This window comes from Pan troglodytes, chromosome 9 (assembly GCF_028858775.2).
Source record: "Pan troglodytes isolate AG18354 chromosome 9, NHGRI_mPanTro3-v2.0_pri, whole genome shotgun sequence".
Taxonomy (NCBI): Eukaryota; Metazoa; Chordata; class Mammalia; order Primates; family Hominidae; genus Pan; species Pan troglodytes.
The window spans coordinates 72,379,947-72,396,964 of NC_072407.2; the positions used below are offsets into that span (position 1 = coordinate 72,379,947).

General features: G+C 43.7%; 1 protein-coding gene across 38 annotated transcripts in view; it reads left to right on the forward strand.

The window, feature by feature from the left end:
• PPFIA1 (PTPRF interacting protein alpha 1) overlaps window positions 1-17,018 on the forward strand; it is a 118,460-nt gene that overhangs the window by 52,388 nt on the left and 49,054 nt on the right. For 20 of the 38 annotated variants that reach the window (XM_016921454.3, XM_054662490.2, XM_054662491.2 and 17 more), the window contains exons 3-14: window positions 1,540-1,641; window positions 1,985-2,149; window positions 2,636-2,710; window positions 3,390-3,491; window positions 3,723-3,944; window positions 7,304-7,450; window positions 9,083-9,217; window positions 10,550-10,633; window positions 12,643-12,774; window positions 14,454-14,516; window positions 15,463-15,542; window positions 16,260-16,395. In XM_016921454.3, the coding sequence (XP_016776943.1) occupies window positions 1,540-1,641; window positions 1,985-2,149; window positions 2,636-2,710; window positions 3,390-3,491; window positions 3,723-3,944; window positions 7,304-7,450; window positions 9,083-9,217; window positions 10,550-10,633; window positions 12,643-12,774; window positions 14,454-14,516; window positions 15,463-15,542; window positions 16,260-16,395 (1,443 nt within the window). Of the gene's footprint in view, window positions 1-1,539; window positions 1,642-1,984; window positions 2,150-2,635; window positions 2,711-3,389; window positions 3,492-3,722; window positions 3,945-7,303; window positions 7,451-9,082; window positions 9,218-10,101; window positions 10,177-10,549; window positions 10,634-12,642; window positions 12,775-14,453; window positions 14,517-15,462; window positions 15,543-16,259; window positions 16,396-17,018 lie in introns of all 38 variants that reach the window. The other 18 variants (XM_016921448.3, XM_016921453.3, XM_016921450.3 and 15 more) reach the window with 1 other exon arrangement.

Genomic DNA, 17,018 nt, shown 5'->3' on the forward strand with positions numbered 1-17,018 from the left:
CCCCCGCTGTGTTCAGCCTCTGCTGTTACTCCCCAGCCAGGCGCAGCTTTGGATGTGTCCACAGTCACCCTGCTGCTGTCTTCCACTCTCTCTGACCACACTCAGTTCTGAGCCCCACATATGTTTCTGTTGTCTTCAGCAGTGCCCTGGGATAATTAGAAACCAATTCAGTGAAATTGTGGCTAATTCTAAGAAACAGTTTCTGAAGTCATTTTAGGAGATTTGTTCCTACTCTGGAGGGCTCCTGCAGCAAGAATTCTCCAGCTCTCCCTGCTGACTAGCCAGCCGCAGTCCAGGCTGTGCCTCCATTAAACCCACACCTCCAGTTGCCTTCACTAGGACCTCCCCTGCTGCTAGGTTTAAAGAGAGTGCCCTTAGGTTTAAACGTCACCAAACTCGTTTCTCCCTGAATGACGCCCCTGGTCTTATGGCGGCAGCCAGGGCCCTCTCAGCTTGTCACTCCAGCCCTGCAGCTACCGTCTTACAGAGCCAGGGCACAGCTGATCAGGACCCCCAGTATTCTTAGCCTGCCACACTCAAAGTTGAGCCTCCATTCCAGAATGGAGGCTGGACAGAGGTAGGAAGGCCCACTTTGCCCATGACTCCACTAGCCAGGATGCAGCATCAGCACCACGTAGCTGGGGTGGGGTGGAACTGGGGGAGAGGGCACTACATTATCAGCTGCAGCAGTCTGGAACAGAGTCGCTGCCTCACTGACCTGGAAAGGGGAGGCAGGGAGCAGTCTTGGTTCAAATACAACAGACTCTGGCCTTTCTTACTGAATTTTCAGTTGTTTGCTGTGAACCCTTAGAATGATCTCCAGAGTCTTAGAACAGTTGTTTTCTTACAATGTTCACCTGTTTTCCTTGGGAGCAAGCAGGTCAGTGGAGCTTCTTGTGCTGTCATGCTGGAAGTTGATTACCCACAGTAGGGATTCTTGCAGAAGAAATATTACTTTAGAAGAGAGGCTGGGCACGGTGGCTCAAGCCTGTGGTCTCAGCTACTTGGGAGGGTCACTTGAGCTCTGGAGGTCAAAACTGCAGTGAGCCATGGTCACACCATTGCACTCTAGCCTGGGTGACACAATGAGACCCTGTCTCAGAAAGAAAAAGGAAGAAAAGGAGGCTAGGACAGGGGTGGTGGCCTTCTAGGCCATCTTTCCTCTCTCTCCAGCAACTCTAGATCACATGTCTGTGAGTCATTTAAAATGTCTTCATTCAGTTCTTGTCAGGATCCTGTTCAGGAAAATGTTTTGGACTTCTCTGGCTGCTGAGAAGGTGGACTTGGATTCCCCTTCTTTCCCTGCTGTCCTTGTCCCAGGGCGCAGGGATAGAGGGAAGTCAGATGGTCTGTCAGTGTTGTGATTTGTTAGGGAATCTGTGTGGTCCATTGATGCCCTCTTTCTCTGGAGGATCACTGAGATCCCTTCCCCATAACTTGTAATGAGGTTGCCTTTGTGTGAAGACTGTGGAGCCTTGATGAAAGGCTTTCTTTAGGGGGTCTTTCTTATTTATTTAATTTTGTTTTGTGATTTTCTAGGAGTTCGCAGCACTTACTAAAGAACTCAATGTATGCAGGGAACAGCTCCTTGAAAGGGAAGAAGAAATTGCTGAACTGAAAGCAGAAAGGAATAACACCAGGGTGAGTGTGACCTTTCTGTTCACCGCCTGCCCCTGGAGCCACTGTCAGGAGGAGGGGCGCTGTGTCAAAACGAAAGGACGACCCACTCTGTCCGGCCTGAAATACTTTTCATACCTTTTCCCACTGAGCAGACTGTGATTAGTCAGCATGATCACACATTAATGGCTTGAAATTTGTGATGAGAATTTGTGATATTTTAATACAATTGAGAGGAATTTGTTTTTCTGCGGAATTGAAGGGACTTCATTTTAGTATGAGACTGTAAAGGAGTTATTTGCCCCAGATTCAATCATGAAATTAAAAATGCTCTTTAACAAGTCTTTATTTTGGCCTTTTATTTCAGCTGCTGTTAGAGCATTTGGAATGCCTTGTCTCCAGGCATGAGCGGTCTCTTAGGATGACCGTGGTGAAGAGACAAGCGCAGTCTCCAGCAGGCGTGTCCAGCGAAGTGGAAGTGCTGAAAGCACTGAAGTCCTTATTTGAACACCACAAAGCTCTGGATGAAAAGGTGCCATCAGCCACATAAGTCTTGGTTTGTGCACATGCTGTGTATTAGGCCAGCTTCACAAGTGTTGGTGTAACTTTTGTTTTTTGAAGCTTCTTGAATTCTTGGAAATAACTTCTCTAAGAAGACAGGGTTTTGTAGGTTTAAAAAGTACTAATTGGCTTAAATGTCTTAAAATTACTAATGTATATTGATTTGCTGTTACGAATTGGGTAGTATTAGGTTGTTGCAAAAGTAATTGTGGGCAAAACCTGCAATTACTTTTGCAACAACCTGATATTTCGGGGGAAGATTTATTTTTCTGAAACTTAATTTAGAGCCATTAACAAGTTTTCTTGACAGTAAGATCAATGACAGACATTAATGGTATTTTATTATGTTATATTACACTAATATATACATTAAGTGTATATATTACACTTAACTATATATTAAGAATAAAATAAACAGTATACACACACACACAAACTCAACCCCTTTTATTTTCAGGTGAGAGAGCGATTACGAGTAGCACTTGAAAGATGTAGTTTGTTAGAAGAGGAATTAGGTGCCACACACAAAGAGGTAAGCTTGAGACTTCATCATGAGTTCAATTGGGGGGGTTTTATTTTTATCCTTTAATTATTAAAAGCAGCATAAGGCCAGACGTGGTGGCTCACACCTGTCATCCCAGCACTTTGGGAGACCGAGGCGGGCGGATCACCTGAGGTCAGGAGTTCCGAGAGCAGCCTGACCAACATGGTGAAACCCCATTTCTACTAAAAATACAAAAATTAGCCAGGAGTGGTGGCATGTTCCTTTAGTCCCAGCTGCTCGGGAGGCTGAGACATGAGAATTGCCTGAGCCCAGGAGGTGGAGGTTGCAATGAGCTGAGATTGCACCATTGCACTCCAGCCTGGGTGACAGAGCAAGACTCTGTCTCCAAAAAAAAAGTAAAAGAAGTATAAGGACTGTAGTTGTACATATCACATGTTACTTATCTTCCCAATTGAGGACCAGCCTATCTGAGTCATTTTAAGGACTACAAAATGATGGTTACCTAAGGACTCATCTGGCCAGTGGATAATAAATTCCATCTTTAATGATCTGGTTATTTTCAGGTTGGGTAGCATTGCCATATGCTTTCTCTTTTATACTATGTTAAGCAGTTTTTAGTTGTGTTTTTCCAAAAGGAGTTTTGCTATCTTTACTTATTTCTCTTATGTAAGGTATTTTACACTCATATTCAATTTTTTGCTTTCAGCTAATGATTCTTAAAGAACAGAATAATCAGAAAAAAACTCTAACAGATGGAGTGCTGGACATAAACCATGAACAAGAAAATACACCAAGCACGAATGGAAAGGCAAGTCTGTAGGCTTTGTCTTTATTCTGTTTGATTTCATTTGTTCACAGTATGTGTCGGGTTATGTGGGAAACAGTTGCTAAAGTACCGGCTTAGAGCTGAAGTGGTCATGAAAGTTGTGTAATCCAACAGATTGCATAAGTCAGTTTTGATTTTAGCTATTTCCTGGAAGTATTTTTATTTTATAGCTCACCAAACAAGGGTATTTAAGGATTTTTTTCCCCCTATCAGAGATCTTCTGATGGTTCTTTAAGCCACGAGGAAGACCTTGCTAAAGTAATTGAGCTCCAAGAAATCATAAGTAAGCAGTCAAGGGAACAGAGCCAAATGAAAGAACGCCTGGCTTCCCTTTCCAGTCATGTGACAGAACTGGAAGAGGATCTGGACACCGCTAGAAAAGATCTCATCAAATCTGAAGAAATGAACACAAAATTGCAACGAGATGTCCGTGAAGTGAGCAATAACAAAAATTACAGTCTTGTCATGAAGTTGTATGTTTGGGATGTTTTAGTTAAATGATTTTTTTTCTCTGTTTGTCTCTTACTCTCCCAATTACTTTCAACCTTTGGATTATTGTATAAGTTATATTGAAAAAGAGAGAGTGCTGTGAAACTGCCATAAGCTACCTCCCCATTTTTGTTGTGAAATCTCCTGTCCCTGAGCTCTTCAAAGTAGAGAACTAGTCCCACTGACTGACATGGCCATGGAGTGGACGCCACACTGGTCTCTCCTACCTGTGCTGCTTTAATATTCTTTAATGTCCTTGTTTGTAGATTCTTCATCTGTGCAATTTCTAGGCTGTCTTAATTTGTTCTTATGTTCAGATTGCCTTCTGTTGCACACATACTTAGCAAGCAGATATTGATACTGGCTGTGCTAGTTCACGTAGGGCAATGTGAGTATAGTCTCTTAACTGTGGGAGGGGGCGTTGCTGGCGGTCTTCTCATTTTCTGACCTGCTCCTTCAAGGAATTTGTGGCGTTGAATATTAATGGTCAGACAAACAATCAAGAGTGGAATTTGCTTCTACATGGGTCATCAGGATCGTATAGCAAAAATATGTCACAATATACTCATTGCTGACAAATATTTCTGCCATTATAACTGTGAGAAACTATTTGATCATGAATGCCGGGCGTGGTGGCTCACGCCTGTAATCCCAGCACTTTGGGAGGCTTAGGCGGGCGGATCACGAGGTCAGGAGATCGAGACCATCCTGGCTAACACGGTGAAACCCCGTCTCTACTAAAAAATACAAAAAAATTAGCCAGGCGTGGTGGCGGGCGCCTGTAGTCCCAGCTACTCGGGAGGCTGAGGCAGGAAAATGGCATGAGCCCGGGAGGCAGAGCTTTCAGTAAGCCGAGATCGGGACACTGCACTCCAGCCTGGGCGGCAGAGCGAGACTCCGTCTCAAAAAAAAAAAAGAGAGAAACTATTTGATCATGAAACAGTGAGGCTGAGTGCTTTCTCAGGTGCCCTTCCTGTCACTTTCTAACCTGCGCTTTGTCCCTTGTCAGGCGCCTCAACCGTTGAATGTCTGCTTTTCAGTTTGGTAGTTTGACGTTGAGTAATTTCATGTAGGAATTCACCACAGGAAGAACATTTGCATGTAGTATGTCACCTAAGGTTCTATTCTTTGGCTACAGCAGGAGATTATGTGGCAGAGATTAATATGCAGAGAATTTTGAAATTCTTTTAAGACCTATCACTTTTATTTTTTAATTTTTTATTTTAACTTTTAAGTTTGGGGTACACGTGTAGGTCTGTTACATAAGTAAACTTGTGTCCTGGCGGTTTGTTTTACAAATTATTTCATCACCCAGGTACCAAGCCTAGTTATTTTTCCTGATCCTCTTCTTCCTCCTACCCTCCACCCTCCACCCTTTGATAGGCCCCAGTGTGTGTTGTTCCCCTCTGTCTGTCCCTGTGTTCTCATCAGTTAGCTCCCACTTATAAGTGAGAACATGAGGTATTTTGTTTTTCTGTTTCTGTGTTTGCTAAAGATAATGGCCGCCAGCTCCATCCATGTCTCTGCAAAGGACATGATCTCATTCTGTTTTATGGCTGCATAGTATTCCATGGTGTATACGTACCACATTTTCTTTATGGAGTCTATCATTGATGGGCATTTAGGTTGATTCCTTGTCTTTGCTGTTGTGAATAGTGCTGCAGTGAACATACATGTGTGTGTGTCTTTATAATACAACGATTTATATTCCTTTGGGTATATACCCCGTAATGGGATTTCTGGGTTGGTATTTCCATCTTTAGGTCTTTGAGGAATCTCCACACTGTCTTCCACGATGGTTGAACTAATTTACCCTCCCACCAAGAGCAGGAAAACATTCCTTTTTCTCCACAACCTCACCAGCATCTGTTACTGATTGACTTTTCCACAATAGCCATTCTGACTGGTGTGAGATGCTGTCTCATTGTGGTTTTGATTGGCATTTGTCTAATCGGTGATGTTGAGCTTTTTTCCCCTATCACTTGTAATATTTAGACTTTGCTAACTTTAGTCATTTTATAAATAGGGAACAACTTGAAAATAGTGAATTCTGGGGGTGGGGGACAGGTATTTCTCAAGCAAAAAGTTCTGGTCCTAGCCTTAAGTGTTTGAAACTGTATAGTAATCATCTTGTAGACTTCAGGTAGTTGCATCCAATTAAATTAAACTGGTACTTTTGTTTCCATTTGTCAATATGCTTGAGTGTTGTAATTGTATGAGAGTTCATCCAACCCTTATCCTAGAAAGTGGGACTTGTATCTCACTACTGTGTCCACTGAGAGAGGCCGCACCCTGTCCTGTGTGAGACCATTTGTAGCGTGAGGCAGACGTAGACTGCGTCTTCTTTGAGGACACTTTCACCTCCTTGAAAAATATTTAGATATTTGAGTGTATATATTTTTATAATATTATGTAGAAACAGGAAAGCTTGGTCAACTGAGTGGCCAGACATAGTATTAAGAGAGACAAGTCTTTGTTAATCGTATAGGTGAATATTTATGGTATTTGAGGTAGTTACATTTTCATTCACATTTGAGAAAATTGACATCTTCATCAATTTAATTTTGAGGACATTATTATTTATTTATTTATTTTTTTGAGACAGGATCTCTCTCTGTTACCCAGGCTGGAGTGCAGTGGCGCCATCATAGCTCACTGCAGCCTTGAACTGCTGGACTCGAGCAATCCTCCTGTCTCAGACTCCCAAGTACCTGGGACTACAGGGGCGTGCCACCATGCGTGGCTAATTTTTGTTTCTTTAAAATGTTTTTGGCCAGGGACACTGGCTCACGCCTGTAATCCTAACACTTTGGGAGGCCAAAGGAAGGCCAAGGAGGATCTCTTGAGCCCAGAAATTCAAGACCAGCCTGGGCGATATAGTAATACCTCTATTTCTACAAAAAATTAAAAATTAGTTGGATATAGGGGTGTGCGCTTGTAGTCCCAGCTACTGGGAAGATTGAGGTGGAAGGATCCCTTGAGCGTGGGAAGTCAAGGCTGTGGTGAGCCTTGATTGCACCACAGCATTCCATCCTAGGTGATAGAGGGAGACTCTGTCTCAAAAAACAAAATAAAATATTTTTGTAGAGACAAGGTCTTGAACTCCTTGCCTGAAGCCATCCTCCCGCCTTAGCCTCCCAAAGTGCTGTGATTATAGGAGTGAGCTGCTGTATCTGGCCTGAGGATGCTAATTTTTAATTTGATTGGAAATTTGGGATTTACTTCAGTTTTTTTCTCTCTTAAGTATCTTAATGTGTAATCGTTAATTACCTACTTTTTTGTCCCCTCTGAAATACCTAATTTAGGCCATGGCCCAAAAGGAAGATATGGAAGAGAGAATCACTACTCTTGAAAAACGCTACCTCGCTGCACAGCGTGAAGCCACATCTGTGCATGACCTCAATGATAAACTTGAAAATGAAATTGCAAATAAAGATTCTATGCATCGACAGGTAATGGATTTTATCGACCTTTGTCTGGCTTTAGTTAATTATTAATGAAGTTAAAGACCCTTTTTCTCTCACTTTCATGTTGGAAATCAAGTCCAAATATCAAGTTTTTATGACCTTAGAATATTATGTTCAAGACATGTGGGAGTTCCTTCAGTTTAGAGGTTTTGATTACGTAGGATTTGATTTAACCAATTTTGTCCTCAGTTTTTTCTTTTGTTGTAATTGAAAGTTAATCTATTGCTTGTTAGCATTTTTACCAAAGGAGCAGAGAGTGGCAAAGAACTTCAAGGCAATTGGCTATTTGTAACTAAGTGGGAGCACTATGATACATGAATAGTATGACAAATGAAGTCTTGGTCGGATGCGGTGGCTCATGCCTGTCATTCTAACACTTCGGGAGGCTGAGGTGGGAAGATCGCTTGAGCCCAGGAATGTGAGAACAGCCTGTCTCTACAGAAAATTAATAAATAATTAGCCGGGCATGGTGGCATGTGCCTTTAGCCCTAGCTACTCAGGAGGCTAAGGAGGGAGGATGACTTGAGCCCTGGAGTTCAAGGCTTCATTGTGCTATGATTGTGGCCCAGTGCCACTGGACTCCAGCCTGGGCCACAGAACGAGACCCCGTCTCTAAAATAAAAAATGCGGCCAGGCGCGGTGGCTCACACCTGTAATCCCAGCACTTTGGGAGGCCGAGGCAGGTGGATCATGAGGTCAGGCATTTGAGACCAGCCTGACCAACATGGTGAAACTGCGTCTCTACTAAAAATACAAAAATTAGCTGGGCTTGGTGGCGCGCATCTGTAATCCCAGCTGCTACTCAGGAGGCTGAGGCAGGAGAATCGCTTGAACCCAAGAGGCGGAGGTTGCAGTGAGCCGAGATTGTGCCACTGCACTCCAGCCTGGGTGACACAGCTAGACTCCGTCTCAAAAAAAAAAAAAGGCAGTGAAGTCTGTAGTAAGAAATTGTGTCTCCTGTGGTTTCGTAAATCATACTTATTCTTGTAATTACGAGTATCACTGTATTCCAGCCTGGGTGACAGAGCAAGACTCTGTCTTTAAACAAACAAAAAAAAAGCTTCTTAAAAGTTATTTAGGAAAAGCAAACACTTTGACAAGAGGTGTTTTGCACATTGAAACCAAGACCAGGAAAGTGGGCATGTACTCCTGGCAGCAAGAAAACCTTACCCAGGCCGGGCACAGTGGTGCACACCTGTAATCCCACCACTTTGGGAGGCTGAGGCGGGTGGATCACTTGAGGTTAGGAGTTCAAGACCAGCCTGGCCAACATGCCGAAGTCCTGTCTCTACTAAAAATACAAAAATTAGCCAGACCTGGTGGCACATGCCTGTAATTGCAGCTACTCAGGAGGCTGAGGCAGGAGAATTGCTTGAACTCAGGAGGTGGAGGTTGCAGTGAGCCAAGATTGTGCCACTGCACTCCAGCCTGGGTGACAAAGCGAGACTCTGTCTCAAAAACAAAAACAAAAACCTGACCCAGAAGCAACTCCCATCACTGTAGCTCTTCCATCATGACTCTCTTAGTCTGTATCTGCATTTCAGTTTGTTTCAATCTGTTAAAAACTGATCAGCTAGAAGATTTGTTGCATTTTGATGCTTTGCTCTCATTTTATAGACTGAAGATAAAAACCGCCAGTTACAGGAGCGCTTGGAATTGGCAGAGCAAAAGCTGCAACAGACACTGAGGAAGGCAGAGACGCTCCCGGAGGTGGAGGCGGAGCTGGCCCAGAGGGTGGCAGCGCTATCCAAGGTAGTGCCATGAGCTTCATTCTGGTTCGGCTGCCAGGCCTGTGACTGTGCCTTGCCTGTGTACCTTGTTTGTCACTGTTCTTATTACATCAGCACCTAAATCCGTGGAAGAGCACGGATTTGGTTTGAGTGCTCTTTCATCTGAGATTGGAACAGTTTGTAAATGCCAGACATGATCCTTTTATCCCGAAGTCTACCTTGGTTTTGTGCGCTGTATACTATTTGTCCACGGCATGTGTGATCTGAGAGTTACTGCTTCTTAGAATTGTTTTGGTCACCAGCTTAAGCATAGGATAGAAGTCTCTGTAAAAGAAGGGTAGTTTTTCTCAGAAATAGGAAGATGCCGTTCTTTTAAAAACACCATCAAGATAAATTCTTAATAAACACATTTTTAAGTAATTTTATTATTTTGAAATTACTTAAAAATGTGTTTTTAAGTAATATTTATTCATTTGTCCAACAACTGTTGACTAGGCATGTGCAAGACACAGTCCCTCCAAGTTCTCCCTATTCATGAGGGAAGCAGCTAAAGAGGCAAATGCTGTCATAGGTCCTGGGATCGGCGAGTACCCAGGGAGCGCATCACCGGGCACAAACCCAGCCTCTGGGGCGTGGGGAGCCCAGCACTGCAGTGCCAGGCAGGCGAGCAGCAGGAGCTGAGGCCCCTGTCTGTCGTCCTGAGTCTTCTTGCTCAAGCTTTTCAAGCTGCTGGGGAGGGCATCCTTCTGGACCATTCAGATGGTTTTAGGGCTCACACACCTGTTCCTTCTAGCAAGTTTGTTGCTAACAGCTGTAAGAACCTATCCTCCCACTCCATGATCTGCTTTTAAAGTCTCGATGTCTTTTCTCCCCTGTTATCTTTCCTGTCCCTTGTCGGCTTTGTAGTCTGACCTTTTGTCTTCTGGGAGCTCTGCTGCTAAGGAAGCTAAACTGTTGGAACTTACTTCCAAGCTTAGGAAGGTAGAATGGGTCCACTGCTCCTTGCTTGTGCTTGCCGCTGCTTTCTGCTTTTCATGCTTACTAACCAGAAGCAGTCCAAGGATGTGAGAATCATGACTCCATTGAGATTGGGCATAGGGGTTGGGGGGAAAACACCCAGTCAGTCGCCAGCAGCAGCCATGCTTCAGAATCACCAACACAAGAGGGCTAGCCACCTCACGGCCCAGCACGTGAAGCCCCGTAGGCTGTGTTGATGGATGAGTATGTGCTTTCCATTTAGTATGGCGGAGCAGCCCACGCAGAGCATGTTGTGCCTGTTGCCACTGCAGTGGTATGCAGCATGTCGTTAATGAAGTGTAAGGATGACGTCAGCGTACGCTGTTTCTGCTGACAGGCTGAAGAGAGACACGGCAACATTGAAGAAAGGTTACGACAGATGGAAGCACAGTTGGAGGAGAAGAATCAAGAACTGCAGCGGGTGAGCATGCAGCCCTGAGGGCGGGGGCGCTGAGTGGGTGCTGCAAGGTCATTGCTCGGCTGTGGGGAGCTCAGGGCCTCCCACCCCTGACTGAGATGTTGGTCCTCCAGCTCAGTTCTGGTCGCGTGCATTTGTTTTGCGCCCTCATCTGTGAGTCGCCTGCTAATGCGTACATCCCACACAGTAGTCGTTTTCAGTCAGTATTGGGAGCTGCGGAAGAAATTTGAGATCCTAGGCAGTACTTCAGGTGTCCAAAAATGCTTCTTGCTTGTCTAGCGGCCTATCAGGGGAACTGTTCTAGGTAGCTGTGGTACCGGCGTGGCCCCCCTGCCCCCTGCAAATGTAGAGGCAGGTCCATTGTCCTGGATGACTAGTCCACTTGTCTAGGATATGGCACTGAATTCCCACATGCAGGTCAGAGGCCTGACCTCTGTCCCTGGTTAAAATACTCCAAACATAATGGCGTGTTGGAATGAATGTTTCTAAGCAAGAGCAACACCGTAATTGAGCTACAGTAAAAAGCACTAGGAAGGAGTGTGGCAGTGGAGACTTCTGTCCATTGAATCCTAAGATTGTTTTCCTGAAAGAGTTGGGTGGATGTCAATATGGAACATCCAGGAAAAAGTTATAGCAAGAGCAGTCCCAGGGCCAGCTGGTACCAGGCCTGGGGTTTGGGGTAGATTTCTCTTTAACAAGTAGGTGGAGAAAGGAAGCATGCAGTGTCTAATTTTAGAACTCTTGCACCGTCACATCAGCCCACTTTATAACATTAATTTAAGGCTACTAGATTTTGTTTTCACCAGAAATCTGTATTCTTGGCTATGCCCTGCAGAGAATCAAAGGAGCTTCTGGGAAACGACGATTCCGACTCCCAGTGAGAGGGTGCATTTTAGGCAGTCCCCACCTCCCCTTCCAAAATGCACACTCATGCTCACAGACACAACAGTGAACTTTAAGCTGTGTTCTTTAAAAATTATTTAAATGCTGACGGAAAATAAGCACAAAGAAGGATATTGTTTCTTTCCCAAGAGGAAGTATGCGATACTCCGTATGGCACATGATGTGCTGGACCCTTTCAGGTAATGATAGTTGCTACATGTTAGACCTTATGAGAAAAGGAGAGGTCACTACCCATGTTTTCCCAGTGCAGAAATTGGGCGCACGGGGTTCGAATGCACTGCTGATGGTGCGGTCTCATGGCTGTCTCCTCCTGCCTGGGCAGCATGACTCGGGTGCACGTCGTAACCCCGTGCCATTGCCTCCTGCCTGGGAGGAGCCCCCTGAGCACTGCAAGGGCACTTGGGCGATGAGGGCATGGAGGTGCCACCTGGACAGATGCCACCTACTGACACTTCCTGTCCCTTTCTGCCTGTCATTTGAGAAACAAAGGTTTTAAACCATGAACTTGATTATGGTTTTATAAAATAATAGACATGTCAGTTTTGTTACTACATATTAAAATTACTTAAGGTAATTATTTATGATTTTTGAATGTAAATTTCCATTACGAGAAATTTAAGCAACGTAAAGATATAAAGAAAAAATATGAAAGTCTCTCTAGCACAATTTTTTTTTCCAAAACAAACTTTTTAACTTTTTTGCTTTGTAAATTAAGTTCACCCTTCCTCCCCAAATCCAGACCCAAGCTTTTAGTTACACAAGGGGAAATTCCTCTACCAGCGTGGAGACAGGCTCATCCTCTAAATATCTGCTATAAATCTGCTCCTTAAGTCCCTCTGACAGTTAACAACTAGTGACATTCCTGAGGAGTCCTGTGGCAGGAGCAGTGGGACCTTCTAGTTAATGACCTTTCCAAGACTTGTCCTGTGTTCCCTGTGTCCATGAGTTGGTTCTGGTCACCATGCAAAAGTCCACTCAAGATGGCAGTGTGGGGAGCAACCGGGGGAGGGGAGGGCACACATGGGGCTCACCCTGTTGGTCCTTGTGCTTTTAAAATAATGATTGAGGATTTACGTGAGGTTTATAAGACTTTGTTTCTCCTGCTTTAGGCAAGGCAAAGAGAAAAAATGAACGAAGAACATAATAAACGTTTATCAGACACTGTTGACAAGCTGCTTTCAGAATCTAATGAGAGGCTTCAACTTCATCTTAAAGAGAGAATGGCTGCTTTGGAAGATAAGGTAAGTTAGATAACACGGACATCGCTGGAGCTTTCCCACCCTCTGCCAAAAGATTGCTCATCTGCCCCTGAGCAGGCATGTGTAACAGTGGTTAGCAGCTGTTACCGAAAATGGGAATTATTCTTTAAAGTGGAAAAGGTACGCACAGTTATCCAGTCATTGAATTAACTTATTGTTTGCTAAGTCCATGCCCCATTTGTGTGTATGGGAAATTGTTTATCATTCTTATTCTCTAGAATGAGAGTAGGTAAGTGGTTTTTATAAAGGGCCAGATTGTAAATATTTTAGGCTTTTAGTAGTTATGAGTAATTAAATAATTTTATGCCAATCAAGTCATTAGCACAAAAGCAGCCATAAATAACATGTAAATGAATGGGTCTGGCTATGTTCCAATAAAATTCATTTGTAGAAACAAGCAGTGGGCTGGTTTTGGCCGTCAGGTTCTAGTTTGCCAGCCCCTGCACTAGGATCATTTTTTGGGCCCAACCCTCACCCCTTTATTGTTCATGCATTAGAAGTTAATTTCTGGCTGGGCGTGGTGGCTCACGTCTGTAATCCCAGCACTTTGGGAGGCTGAGGCAGGCAGATCACTTCAGCCAGGCGTTCAAGACCAGCCTGGCCAACATGGCCAAATGCCATCTCTACTAAAAATATAAAAATTAGCCAGGCCTGGGGGCACCCGCCTGTAGTCCCAGCTACTTGAGAAGCTAAGGCATGAAAATCGCTTGAACCCAGGAGGTGGAGGTTGTAGTGAGCCAAGATTGCGCCACTGTACTTCATTCAGCCTGTGTGACAGAGCAAGATCCTGTTTCAAAAAAAAAAAAAAAAAAAAAAAGTTAATTTCTGTCTCATTTATAAATAGGTCACTTAGGTTGTATCGTGTACTAGAAAGGGTTCAGTCAGCTGAAACCAAATAAACCAACCTCTACCTTCGTTCTTTTTCATTTGATTTGGAAAAAGTTTAAGCCTGGACTCTGAGTACTGTCATCATGGAAACATGTTAGCTGTCACCAGAGCGAAGGGATATCCTAGAATCTGTGTCGGAGAAGCTCTGATGGGCAGCAGCTGGATTCCCGTTTGATAAAGCCTGTCCTGACTGTGCAGTGTCCCTAGCGATGGGACTCAGAAACTGCCCTGAGATTGGTTGTTAGGATTGGGGTCTGCTCATCTGAGAGACTTAATGATTCCCGCTCATTGCATGACACGTTTATTTACACGGTGCTGACCATGGAGGGCATTTCCAGAGACCATACAGAGTCGTTATCCCACTCACCTCCTTGATCAGTGGGTCAGCCTTAATGGAGCAGTGTTTTTATCTTTGATTTTAATTATGCATTTGAAACTTAAATTCAGGTTTCCCAAGTGACCAAGAAATTGTAAAGCCTAAAAGTTAGTATAAGCCAGTTTAACTGATTAAAATGAACTTGCACCATGAACTTGACATACCTACCTTTAGGAAGTTCAGTTGGTGAGGAGTAGATATATTAGTAAGAGATATAAGAGAAGGTGTCGCCGCCTCACGGTCTAACCCTGGGACTATAGCAGTGCTTGCTGGTGTGCTCTTTTACTCCGTTCCCTTTGTGTGGTCCTTTTTTTTTTTTTTTTAAACGAATACAGCCATGCTATATTTAAATGGGACATTTTAAAGAAACACTAAAGGACTATCTGTCTTTTTTCAGAACTCTCTTTTAAGAGAAGTTGAAAGTGCAAAAAAGCAGTTAGAAGAAACACAACACGATAAGGTACTGAAATCTTCTCTAAATCCATGAAGAGCCAAGTTGAACTGAGTTGATGATGATGATAGTTACTGCAGATGTCTGACAGTGGAGAGCAGCTTGGTTTGTGGCTCTCATAGTCCACTGCCATAAGTTTCTAGCACTCTCAGGCTTGTGTGTTGAATGCCTTTGTATTTCAGGTGATTTTGAGTCTGGCTATGCATATGGTTCAGAATTCAGAGTCCTTTCTGGGTTTATTTGAAGCTAAAATATTAGCATCAATGACAGTGCTGTCCAACAGAAATATAATATGAGCTGCATATGTAATGTTTAATTTTCTAATAGTCACATTTTAGAAAGTAATAGGTAAAATCTATTTTATTTAATTCAGTATATGCAAAATGTTATTATTTCATAATGTATTAATAGAAACAAGTGAGCTACTTTGCGTTCTTTTTCCACTGTGTATTTCCTAGTCATAGCACATCTCCATTTAGACTAACCCATTACAGGGCTCAGTAGCCACGTGTGGCCAGTGTTGGACAGCACAGCTCTAGAAATGAGATCAAGTATACCCATGACACAGGGATGGGTGCATACTTGATGTAAGACAATTAAACACAATACAGAGATGCACAGGACGTGAATATTGTTCCCCTTCTCCTCTAAAAGTGTCTGCTTCTCTACGAAACTAATAATTGTTAATCATTTGGTGTTTATCTTCTGAAAAGCTTTTCTATGACTAAGACACAGCTTTTCATTCATTAGGGCTTACAAAGTTAATATAGTAGTCTGAGTGTTTATGTTTATTGCAGTACTCTTGGAGAAAATTTTCCCAGAATTAAAATGTTTGGTATTTGTAACTGCTGATTTAACCTGTTAGGGTTATGCCCAACATCTGAGCACATTTGAGGCAAGTGGTTTTAAAATCTAAAAGAGATAGCAGTAATGTAAGTCTTTTGCTTTTCTGTAGGATCAGCTTGTCCTAAACATTGAAGCATTGAGGGCTGAACTAGACCAGATGAGACTAAGAGGTGCTTCACTTCATCATGGGTATGGTATTAACCAGTGAGCAGCCATATTGTCAGCACCTGTGGCAGGCCAGTTCTTGGCTATGTGGGCAGCCTAACTGGATGTGGCTAATGGTGTGACCTCAAGGAGCCTGTAGCTTAGTAGGAAGCGAGAGAGAAAAGTAACTCAAAGGTTAGAGCTTGGTACTGAGGAGACACATCATTGGCGAAACTCCAAAACACAGGAGGAGTTTTGATCAGTTAATATTTGGATATCTTAATTTAGGTGCCCAGCAGAGTGTGACACTGATGATGTAAGAGCAGAATGACAGATCCCAAGATCTCACACCACAGATGCTGGCATGGGTGGGACAATTGCAGAGTAGTTGAAGGCCAGCAGTGGCGTGTGGCTGTGTTTTTCGTCAGCCCTGGGAAAGTGGAGCAGAAATGCAGAGCCAGACATCTGGACCCAGAGGAGGGGTCTCTCTCATCCTAGACAGCTGGGCTCCTTGTGGCTCATCACCTTGGCTGTCTGCACAGCTTTTCCTGGAGAGCTTTCTACCTGGTAGGGCTGAGAGACTAAAACTGTTGGCCTGGAGCAGGCAACATGTAGCTCTTGGGGCAGATGAGAGCATTGCCCTCCCTGGAGACCCTTTCCTGTGTGGAATAACTTTTCCAAATTGATAGATTCTGCCTTAACTAAAAGAGAGTTTATTTTCTTGTCTTCTAATAATGATCATTCTTATTTTTCATGTTTCAGCCGACCCCACTTGGGCAGTGTCCCAGATTTCAGGTTCCCCATGGCAGACGGCCACACAGACTCCTACAGCACCAGTGCAGTGCTGCGGCGCCCGCAGAAAGGCCGACTGGCAGCCCTGCGAGATGAGCCTTCCAAGGCAAGGTCTTTGTGTGAAATACCTCTGCTTACGTGAAAGTTACCTACTTATCCCGTGGCTTTCAGACTACTTTGGGATAAAAATGTTGATAGGTCATTGCTTTCTTGCCCTCCTCTCATTTTCTATTTTCTGACTAAGAGTTTAGCTTTTAGAGCATTTTTTAAAATAGGGTTTTGTTTTTGTTTTTGTTTTAAAGAGGTAGAGTCTGTGTTGCCCAAGCTGGTCTTGAACTCCTGGCCTCACACAGTCCTCTTGCCTCGGCCTCACAAAGTGCTGGGACTACAGGTGTGAGCCACCGTGCCTGGCCTCTGTAGTTTTTTTTTTTTTTCCTTTTAATAGGAATTCTTATAAAAATACAGTCATTTTTAAATACAATGATAATCATGGATTTAAAGTAGTGATTAAAAATAAATGAGTAGGCCAGGTGCAGGTAGCTCACGCCTATAATCCCAGAACTTTGGACGGTCAAGGCGGGTGGATCACCTGAGGTCAGGAGTTTGAGATCAGCCTGGTCAACATGGTGAAACCCTGTCTCTACTAAAAATACAAAAAATTAGCTCGGCACAGTGGCAGGTGCCTATAATCCCAGCTACTCAGAAGGCTGAGGCAGAAGAATCGCTTGA